An 11,233-nucleotide genomic window follows, 5' to 3' on the forward strand; every position below is an offset into this window, starting at 1 on the left:
CGCACCAAATTTTAAAAGCACACAAATTGAAAGTAGTATTTATGACCTCGTACTTTCTTTCCATTGCAAGAAAATATCAAAAAACCTGTTTTGATCTACGAGTTCCAGCACAACATTAAAAGCAAGTATTTTCCTACTATATAAATCAGAGGTTTCAGATCATTGTTTGGATTTGAAATATGACGTCATCTATTCCCAAGGGAATAATTTACCATCAGCCAAATAAGGATTATTATTTTTTTGTACCTTCACTGCTGATTTTTCAGCTTGAGTTTATGTCTCATATTATGATTCAATGAAGGGCTGGTTCTAAAGAGATAAAAGAATATGATTATCTTTGGTTTTCAAGAGAATTTTTCTCTAAATCCCAAATCAAGGTAAATGTGCACTAAAACTAAGCTACTTAGAATCAGGGGTATGTAATAGCGGAGCTGGATAATGCACATTTGAAAAAGCCTTGACATCAAGAGGGTCTGTAAAACAAATCGGCGAATGACAATTCAAAAAAATTAAAAACATTGTTTTCATTAGTAAAATTATAAGAAATTTTGTCTATTAGATTATAAATAGCAATTTTTCATCTGAAATACCGCGCTACACCTCTGCCTCACTTTCTAACTGATATTTTCAGAAAGTGAGTCGGTATGTCTGGTTATGGAAAAAAATTCAAGTCAATTGAAACAGTATTTGTCAAAATATTTCCATCCAAAATTTTTAAAGAGGAATTATGAAAGCTTCATTCATAACACACGCTGAAAAGATTAGATTTCATTCGCAAGGAAGTTTTTGGGGTATCTTCTGCAAATATTATTTCGATGAAAAGTGGGAACATCATAGCAAAATATGTGAAGACGTACTGCATGACTACTTTGTCTTCTTCATTTTTCTTATAAAAGCAGAACACTCAAGGGGACAGAGATGGATTTCTATTATGAACAGTTTACAATAGAAAAGACAAAGAAGCAATCCGCTAAGGAATTCTCATCCAGCGCCGCTATTACATATCCCTGTTAGAATTATATAAATGAGACTCTTTTTTTGACAGCTGAAAATATTATTTAAAAATTAAATAAACATGGGGGTCCTAACAAGGTCTGAAAAAGTTAACAAGCAGGTTGTCTGTCAAGAGTAGTTTGAATGAAATAGCTGGTCTGTTTTCAATAATAGAGACAAATCCCAAAGCTATTGAAAATTGAAGGATGGCTTCTGGTGAAAGTGTAAATACTTCTGAATTTTATGCGCAACAAGCAAAGACTACTGATGATGCTGCTTCAATAGCATTTGTTGTTGGAAAGAATAAATATCCCTTAGATGAATGGTTGAAAAGGAACAAGCCTTCAAATGTCCGTAGGTAAGGTTGGCCTTCAAAATTTATCATGGCCTGTTCACTTACAATATGCAAACAGAAAAATGTTGAAAACAATCTTACTAATCAAGTCAAGTACTTCTTAAGATGAAAATTAGATACATAATATAAAGGATGTATAAATAATGTTTTTCAACTGACTAACCATGGCCTGAACCTAGTGCAAGATGACAGAAAACCAATATTTTAAGACATGTTTTTCTTACTTGTCCGACTTATGATTCAGTCTTATCTATCAGTTCAAATATCTTCAAATTTATCAAGCAATCCTTATTTTTATAGTTTGCATTTTTTTAGGGATCAAGGATTTGGCTGGATCTGGGTGTTACGTCCAGAAGATGACAATAATGACAATAATGAAGATTTTGACCCAGATAAAATGATGGATGAATGGCAGAAAGTAAATGCTTCTGAAAGCATTAACATCACTAAAGAATATGTTTTTGAACTAGCACGCAAACATAAATGTACATCAGGAAAATGGTTAGTAACAACCAGACCTGGTATAGAAACTGACCGACTGTGGGCTATCATTGCAAAAGGAATTGTTAATGGGGAAACATTGGCTAGGCATGCTAAAGTGAGTGCACATGAGGGACCAGATATTAGACATGTTTTCTGTATTTATAATGATAACTTTTTAGATAAAGATCAAGTTATGGAGAATGAAAGAACAATTAGGGAATTAGGAATCAAACGTGCTTTGACATACAAACCAGATGTTTACACATATTTAGGTATTTATCGAAAGAATCGCTGGAAGATTCGACCAACCATTTATACAAGCAATTGGGACATTTTGAAGAAAGGAACAATTATCAAAGAGACATAATTTTCATATCAAATAAATCATATTATTTAATATAAACCAGGGGGTTTTGATTTAGGTCGGCCACTGTATTTCTACAACATTTAGTTTCTGACAGGTGTCATATTTTTATGTATAACTACATAGATATTATTAACTACATAGAGTTTACCCCCACCCCCCCCCTCAACTGTAGTTGGGGGGGGGTTTGCTGATTTGCACTTCCGAAGTTTAGGTGGGACTTTTGGGTGATATCTTCCATGTGCTTGATTAATTGTCTAGCTTTTATAAGTCAAATTATCAAACTTTTTTTGTGTTTTACTGAAACATTTCTATGTAACTTACTTTTTAGTAGAACTTTTAAATTTTGTTAACTATTTTAAAGATAATAACATATTATCTAGTATACTATGCTAATCATATACTCTCGGGTACCTAATAGCCGTCCCCCCCGCTAATTAATTTTTCGAAAATTTTCCACCCAGGACATTCTTATTCCAACCCCCCCGCTTATTAATTTTTGGGAAAATGTTTTTGAAAGTTCCCTCTTTTGTCCTAATTCTGCTGAATTAGCCTACTTTTCAAAAATTTTCCAACCAGGACATTTTTATTCCAACCCCCCCGCTTATTAAGTTTTGAGATTTTTTCCAATCCCCCGCTTATTCCAAACCCCCCGGCTATTAGGTACCCGAGAGTACTTCGTTGAAAAAACAAGCTATTTTGTGTTACCTTAATTCTTTTTTAGATTTTGTTTTGAATTTTTCTACCTAAAGTGCTGTGACTTAGGGTCATTGGCTTTATGTGGAAGTTTTAAGTAGTGGTGGGATCTCATTTTTTTGGTGGGACCTGGAATCCCCTTCTACACTATGAACGTTGAGCTAGATTGTGCTCTTGTTGAAAAGTTAGATTTTATGGTTATTTTATAAATTATTTCTTCATGTTATAGAAATTAAAAAAAAAAACAGATCTGTAATTTGTTATGAAAACATATTGAAACTAATGTAGCGATGTTTATTCGGGTCGGCTCTCCTCAGGCTTGTGTAATCAGTAATATAAAATCGGAACTTTTTAAGTTCCTTAGAGTTTCTGACATGCAATAAATAAAACTCTTTTCCTTTTTAAGAAAAGAATAATACAAAAAATACTAAAGTAAAATAATGTCTGGTATTGCAAATTGGATACGTCACCAGCAATATGTTTTAAAGCATGTTGGTGGCTACCAGAATGCATTTCGAAGATTGTTACGCGAAGGCAATGTCAGGACAGGAGAATTGATCGGTGAAGATAAATATGGTAATAAATATTTTGAAAACAAAACCTATTTCATGGGTAGAAGTCGATATGTGGAATTTCCTTATGAAGGGAGACTGGAATTTGATGGATCTCAGGTTCCACCTGAGTGGCACCGATGGATGCATAACATGACAGATGAACCACCAAGTACCCATCCACCAACACCCAGAAAATTTATTATTGATCATAAAAAGAACATGTCAGGTACCAAAGATGAATATGTACCATATTCTACTACTCGACCAAAAGTTGAATTCTGGAAACCTGCCAATTAATTTCTTGTCCTAACTTTTTAAGTTTTTTTGTCAATTATTTTAAAAATTATGTTTTCCAATACATGGATGGAATGAGTATGTATATTGGTATTGTTATTATTTTGTGCAAAATTTTGATGAAAGCTATTTACCATTGATGTAGAATTTTCTTCCAGCGTTTAAACCTCATTTTTAAATGGTCATTATTCAAAAGCTCTTATAAATCGGTGAAAAGGGCTTGGTAAGGTTTCAACTTTTCGACTTTTTGACCTGTGTTATTTTAAAAGTCCTTTTCACTTTTGATAGAGTTTGTTTTAGAATGTGATTTTTGTGCTCGTTGAAAAGATAATCATGAGTGAGGTATTATCGTACAAATTTGAAAATGAGGATGAAAAATTAAGAAGAACGAATCAACTTGTTAAATTCTTCAATTCGTTTGTTTAAAAGCAATTTATATAACCAAATTCGCTCGAAATTTAATATTTCTATAGCTCACTACGTACGTTTGCTTGTTTTTGGGTTTGTGTGAATCAATTCTTTATTTTCAGTATAAAATAAAAATATTTGTTGGAATATAACAGTGATAGAGTTATGGAGAAGAACTGGCTGACCTTCCTTACAAAACCATGGTTTATACAACTCATTTTGTGAAGAAGGTATACTTTTTTAAATTATCTCTTTCAGTCTGTTTCAGATAATATCTCTAAATGGGGATAGGGAATGGAAAAAGACGAGCATTAATTCTTAGATTGTTCTTAACACAAAGGAAAATCTTGGAGGCATTCTTTATCGCTACTAAAGGACCTAGTTTGAATAACCAAATAGACACTCGTAGCCTTATGCTTTTGTCAGAAATGGAGTCACGTGAGACTTAATGATATTTATAGCTTTTAATAATTCCCTATACTGTAATATATTTTATTGCCACTTAAAATTTTTATTGCTTTTAATTACTCACATTTTTTCCAATTTTTTCAATAAATTTGTTACTTTCTTTTTACTTGTATGATAACTGATGATGGCGTAAGCCGAAAAGCTTTTTATCCAATTTTCAAATATATTTTATACTTCATACAAGCAAGATCGACCCTATGGCTTTTACATATCCTTTCATTTGCAACATTGACCTTGAATTCTGTCACACCATCATCGATTACATTTGAATTCTGTTTGAAAAACAATAGTCATTAAAAATAGACATTGTCCTGAATAAAATCCTTTTCATCAATTTCAATCCATTCATAATATTGGCTTGTTTGTATGGATTTTTTTATAAATTAAGGATCAGACACATTCCATTTTTAGTAATAGTTAGTATTTAGTTCTTTTCCCTCTTTTTATTCAATCATTCATCGTGTTTATTTCGTTGGGTTGGACAACATCATGGAATACTTATTTGGTATACGACTTAAAAGTCTAGACTATGAGTTTTGCAGGTGGAAGGAATTTTTAAAAAAATGAAGACTTTTTTTATCGAAAAAAATCTACATTGTTTTTTTTCTGAAGAAAGTGAAGATTGAAGTGTCAAGTTGTCTAAAATCTGCCTCATCAACTCCTTCTTAAACTTTGGAAATCAATATTTTTCTCACACTCAAAAAATATTCTCGTCTGAAGTTTTCTTCTACTTTGTGTGAAGAAATTTCATTTATATTATGGAATTTTGGATTTCTTTTCACGAAGGTTATCGATCACAGCATGTTTCTCCTCTAAATGAACGATCAGGAAGAAATCTTAACGAAACTGAACTCCATTTTTTTTCTTCCAAAAAGTAGTGAATTTTCTTCACTATTTCTCCTCAGAAGAAAAATGTCGAGATCTGTAAGGGTTTAACTTTTGTGTTTTCTCGTGTGAATGGAATTCTCAAAAGGGATAAATAGTTCGGTGTTATAATAAGTTGCGAAGAAAATTTTGGAGTTTTTGTATCTAGTTTATTTAGTACTCGGTTTCAAGCCTGAATCAAAAATACATGTAGGTTAAAAGGTATCACCATCATATCACACTGGGATTAGGATGGGTCAATCTTTTTAATGAACCAATTTTATTAAGTTTACAAATCACTTACGTCCAATTAAACACCGTAGGATCAAACATAACCCTCAGCGAGAAAAAACCTCAGGACCTTTTTTTAAAACTAAAAATGAGAATTCTTTTTCATAAAATTTTTCTAAATCAAAATGATCGTACTGTTTTTGTCCCCTTTTGCTTTTCTCTCAGTGTTACACTAATATATTTTACAGAGAATTTCATGTCTATTATTCACGCTTGTGAAAGATCTCTTTCATCTCAGAAGGTCTTTGAATATCAGTTTCTTCTTTCTAGCTGGTTTCTAGTGTTTTCATTTGGCATGGTTTTCTTATATTTTGTTACATTCCCTCATAATGAAATAAAGGACAATATCTTTTCTATAACCTGTTTTGATCTGAGGGTTTGCGCTTTCCAAGTACCCATAATCCCTTTTCAAAATATTTTCCTTCTTCAATTTCAATCAGTTATGTTTTCGTGGTTATTATTTTATTCGACGGGTTTTGATGAGATCAAAATAATGGAAACATCGATACAATATATGAGCACTTAAAATTTTGCTGAAACACTTATTTAGGACTGACTGATCGAGAATTGTTACACCTCTGTGTCTCTGAGACCCTACGAGTATAAAATCAAGGAGTAGCAACCTCGTCCCCGACGTTGGGAGCTTGGTCTCAATGAAAATGAAAAGTTTCTTTTTTATATGGGATGTTATTTCAAATTCTATGGCTGATAGGTTTAGAATTCGATCGTTATTTTCGATTTAGCCAGTTGGGGGAGGGGGGTTATGTGAACTGTGTAATGTGAGGTCATTTGGTATTTATTACATCTACTCCATGACTTTAGATAGTATTTGTTCAGAAATGAAAGTAATGGTTTATGTTAAGTTTTACGATATTCTTTGAATGTATATTTATTTGGAGTGTATTGTCGCTGTTTTCCGTGTGAGCAGTCTGCGAATGAGCATAAGAGTTCTTCGGGATTCAGCTTTACTCAATGAACAATATGGAGATCCGGGGGTTACCCAGGCGAGTCTAGGGTTTGGATGTCTGCCACTTATAGTTTGGGTGTTTTTTCTTTTGAATGTTATCGGAGTTGTTAAAATCAAGAGTCAAATCTCAGTTCAGTTCAGCTGCTCTTTTGGCTGTAATAATTTTTTATTATAATAAGTATACGGGTCCTGGAAGAGAGTTTTCCGTTATTTTTCTTTATTTCTGACCCTCAAGGCTACCAGAAGTCAGGTGTCTCGGGAAAAATAGTGGAAATCTTTGGGAGAAGTCAATGGAAACGACGGTCGGGTGGCACAAACTTATTACCCTGCATAGTTAGAACTCTTACCCAGGGCAGAGATGAGGTTGAGAATTTAAACAAGAAGCCGAAGTGGTATGAAGGCCCAGCGGTATACACGTTTTTTTATAAGAACATCCAAAATTTTTAAGCCTTCGGATATTCTTAATTTTTTAAGTTTTAAGCCTAAAAATGTTCTTAAAACTGTTCTTATTTTTGTCTAACTTCTGTTAGAGCAAAAGAATCAAGATTTTCGGGCAAAAAATTGCAATTTTTCCTAGATTTGCTGAATATTCCACCTATTTATCGAAAGTCCATCCTTTCAGTGCATTTCTGCTATTTTGAAAGACATACCCCTAACCGCCCGTCGGTCAATTTACCTGACCTGAATAAATTTTGCTCCATTGTGCCAGGGACAAAATCAGTTTAGCGTATTGGGTATTTCTCTCACTTTTTGTCCCATAAAACAAAAAAAAGAAACCATGGGACACGCACTTCTTTTTCTTGTGTTGGTGGGAGAGAGCATGTTGCATTGCACCAACGCGAAAAAAACTTCTCGTGTCCCCAAGCCTTTACGGACAGTTACATGCTAATGAAAGGCCCAAATGTTAGATCAAATAATGCACTGGCGCGTGTAAAAAAAGCAACGTAATGGCTTTTTCAATTATATCTGATTATATGCACACTTTCGCTTTTTGTATTCGAAATAGCGCTTCCTCGTTAACCGCAATTAAACTGACTTTTAATTTGAATTATCCCTTATAAAAAGGTTGTTATGTTTTTTATAAGCACAAACTTTTCATCTTCAGGGCTACAGATTATCGAAAAAATATAGATGTAATCTCAATTTAAAATCCTTAGACTCTTTATCTGTAGCCTGTTAAATGACTTAAAGGTGTTTAAGGTATTTTTGAAACAAGAAGTTTACAGGGGCTTATCTTAATGGTTTTTCAATTGATTTGTGCTTATAATAAACTGTCCATGTCGACATGGTAATAAAAAGTGAATTGTTTAAATTCTGGTTTGTTATGATTGAACTCTGATGGTGTTTCCTTACAGAACGATACTATGATGTGATGTCTTGTGATGAGAAGTTTGTTGTTGTTTTATGTACTTACTTATCAGTAGCTGGCTGGCTGTGATTTGTTGATACTTGTACATTTTATGGTGGTGCCTGTAGATTTTAGGCTAGTTTCTGCTCCGCATTTAACCTCATAATTATCGTGAATCTAGAAGTTTTTGAATATTTCCAACGGAAAAGGGTTTCATTCAGCCTTGGGCCATGTCCTTTTGTTCGTAGACTTATCCTTGTATGTCCGCATCATTTAATCATCAATGTATGGGTATGTGGTCTAGAAACTATCTGTGTTAATGGGCCATAGCCTAGAAGCTTGTAATTCTAAACTCACTTTGCTTAGTTAAATAGCTCATTACCGAGTAGGCTTTTGCTCATCCTCTAGCGGAAAAAGTTTCTCAAAGTTTCTTATCTATAGAGACTAATTATCCAGTCAACTTTCTACCGGAGCATGAATTGAGTCTGTTCGGATTGTGTTGTAGCTATGAAAATTCTAACTACAGCTGCCTCTATTTAATTCTATTATTCAAGGGACCTAAGATTATCTTCGAATTATGGGAAGATTCGAATTACAGAGAGTATTATTACCACTTTCCTCCCCCACCTGAACGTACTTATATTTTAGATCGAATTACAGAAGGATTCGAATAATGTAAGTTTGAATTAGAGAGAGTTGATTGTATGCGTGTTTGCCGCAAACTCGAGAGTAGCCTGGAGATCCATGCTATGATTTCTTATTCTATAAACTGATGGCGAAATATATAGCATGGTATGGGCTGACAGTTTGAATTTCCCATATCCCAATGACGGTTGAAAACACAGCCAATCAAATCCTGTTATTGTTTCACTGGTCACACTTTCTTAAAGAAAGCGCAAGCTCCGAAATTTGGTTTTTATTTTAGTAAGTGAGGACAGCGCTAAATTCGATTTTCCCGCTGTAATTTTTTTGAGTCCAAAATCGGACTCACAGCTCTGACCCGTCAAGTATTCATCAGATTTAAAAAAAATACGCAGACGGGTTCCTGTCTAACTCGAGAGTTGACTGATCTAGTTCTCATATGGATGGTCCCAACGGTTAGTAGAAGTTAGCACACGTTGACTTTGTACGAACTACAAATATATATAAGTAGATAAAATAGTTCGAATCGTAAACACGCAGAATGTCAACAAAATAAATTCATTTCTTATTTTATGCACCATTTTATATCGTACGATAATAGATGTCTAGTGTAACCCGGGTGATGGAAATAACTATCGATGCTTTTAGGAGAGGCATGTTATATGAGCTATTATGTGCCAATATTTTTGCATGTTTAAGCTGATTAGAATTTTAAAGAGGTTTTTAAAGTAACTCTAGGGAGTTAACCTGGCATTTTTAAAGTGGTACTCAGCAGCTTACGGGAAGTAATTGTATTTTCTTATAACAAGTACAAAGTACAAAGTATGTAACACCAATATCAATGTATAACACAGTAACATATAATTGGGTTAACGTTACAGCGTTTTCTCTCTTCTTATGACTGTGATTTGTTTTCATATTTTTCATTATCATCTTTTCAAGCCAACAGTATGCTACAGAGCTAATCACGCAAGGTCTTTCTTCTCGATAACTGTCGTAACGTTTAATAAAGTACGGGAGACTTTGCACGTCGTTCCCTCTAAAATCGAAAAACGGCTAAAATTGTATTAGGTACTCCCCCGATCTAATTACCCAGCATGCCTAGTACTTGGTAAGCTTAAACCAAGGGCCCGGTTTAAAATTTCATGTCACCTTTTTTATCGCAGAAAATTTAAACTGGGGTTAAAGTGCTTGGGTGAAGGCAAAAATTCGTAGAACAGTTTTAAAAGCCTCTACACGTTTTTTTTTATAAGAACGTCAAAAATTTTCGAAGCCTTCGGATGTTCTTAGTTTTTTGGATTTGAAGCCTAAAAATGTTCTTAAAATGTTCTTATTTTCAGCATTTTTTGAGCATTTTGATGTAATTTCTTAAGAAAATGCATGTTTTTAAGTCTCCAAAGCCTTAGAATGTTCTTAGAATGTTCTTAAATTTTTGGGCCTTGAAGCCTTATGTTCTTATATAGTTTGCTCTTATAAAAAAAAACGTGTATGAAAATTTAAAGACAAAATTTAATACTTGATACAGCCTGTGCATAAGGTGTGGTTGTAGAATTGAGGTGTTCCTTATGGCTTACCAGTTATGAAAGCGAGCCTCACACATTTAATGTTCGCGAGATAAAAAGAAGCTTTTTATATAATTTTGGCTTAGTTTTTACAGATATCCATCTTATCGCAAATCGAAAGAATAAAGAAGAAAACGTCTAGTTACAGTAACTTTTGAGAGATCATAATCTCGCCATTTTTCATTTGTATGAATCTCACTTTCGTATTTTGTCCTGTTTTTTTTAGTGTGTGATGTAGAAGATATTCGATCTGTTTTCAACACGCACTGTCGAGGATTTACTGGTATTTAAACGATTTCTTCTCTACACGATGTACGATGTATAAAGTGTTGAAATTCTCAGGTTAACATCTTTCGTCAAATTTGGCGAGTAACTCACAGCGTCTTATATCGGGCCATTGCTATATGTTTTGTTTTTTCCAGAATACATTATCAGGAGAGCAGGGATTACTTGGTTCAAAAAATGGTTTAAATTTTCTCTATATTCTTGGCTCAATTTCGTTCTGCAGCCCTTAGGGTTCAGCTTTTAAAATATTTTTTGGCCAGTGCACGATGTTTGAATTTCAGGTGTATAGAACTTAGGTAATCCAGTAAAATTAGATCGTTGATTCAATTCTCGTCCATCGATGCCCGGCAAATATTTTTAGCTTACTTAGAGAAAAGCTTAGTGCGTTCTAGCTGAGTTGCAAAAGTTAAATATTTTCTTCCTTAAGTAAAAGGTTGCGAAATTGTCTACCTATCATCTTATTTTAATTAACTATCAAAATGCTGACAAGATAATGAGCCAAATCGTTCATACTGCTAAGCTCGGTCATTTTAATCAAACTTTTAAAAGTTCGTTGCGAAATTGAGACAAACAAAGTCAAAGCTAACTGTGCGATAGATATGATTGAAAGTCGTGTGGTGATAAACTCTCATTGGCTTGAAAAAAACCATGTTGCAATC

General features: G+C 33.6%; 1 protein-coding gene across 1 annotated transcript; it reads left to right on the plus strand.

Annotated features, from left to right (window-relative positions):
* The first annotated feature begins 987 nt into the window (after positions 1-987).
* Positions 988-2,590, plus strand: LOC136798783 (UPF0696 protein C11orf68 homolog). Its single transcript, XM_067055452.1, has 2 exons — positions 988-1,351; positions 1,664-2,590. The coding sequence occupies exons 1-2, from the start codon at positions 1,200-1,202 to the stop codon at positions 2,196-2,198; spliced, it is 687 nt and encodes a 228-aa protein (XP_066911553.1). The 5' UTR covers positions 988-1,199; the 3' UTR covers positions 2,199-2,590.
* Positions 2,591-11,233: the final 8,643 nt, after the last annotated feature.

Source organism: Clytia hemisphaerica, unplaced genomic scaffold (assembly GCF_902728285.1).
Source record: "Clytia hemisphaerica strain Z4C2 unplaced genomic scaffold, Clytia hemisphaerica genome assembly, whole genome shotgun sequence".
Classification (NCBI taxonomy): domain Eukaryota; kingdom Metazoa; phylum Cnidaria; class Hydrozoa; order Leptothecata; family Clytiidae; genus Clytia; species Clytia hemisphaerica.

Coding starts and splice junctions, on each gene's coding strand:
- LOC136798783 (XM_067055452.1), top strand. CDS start 1,200: ATGGCTTCTGGTGAAAGTGTAAATACTTCTGAATTTTATGCGCAACAA. Junction 1,352..1,663: donor AAGCCTTCAAATGTCCGTAG/GTAAGGTTGGCC, acceptor GCATTTTTTTAG/GGATCAAGGATTTGGCTGGA.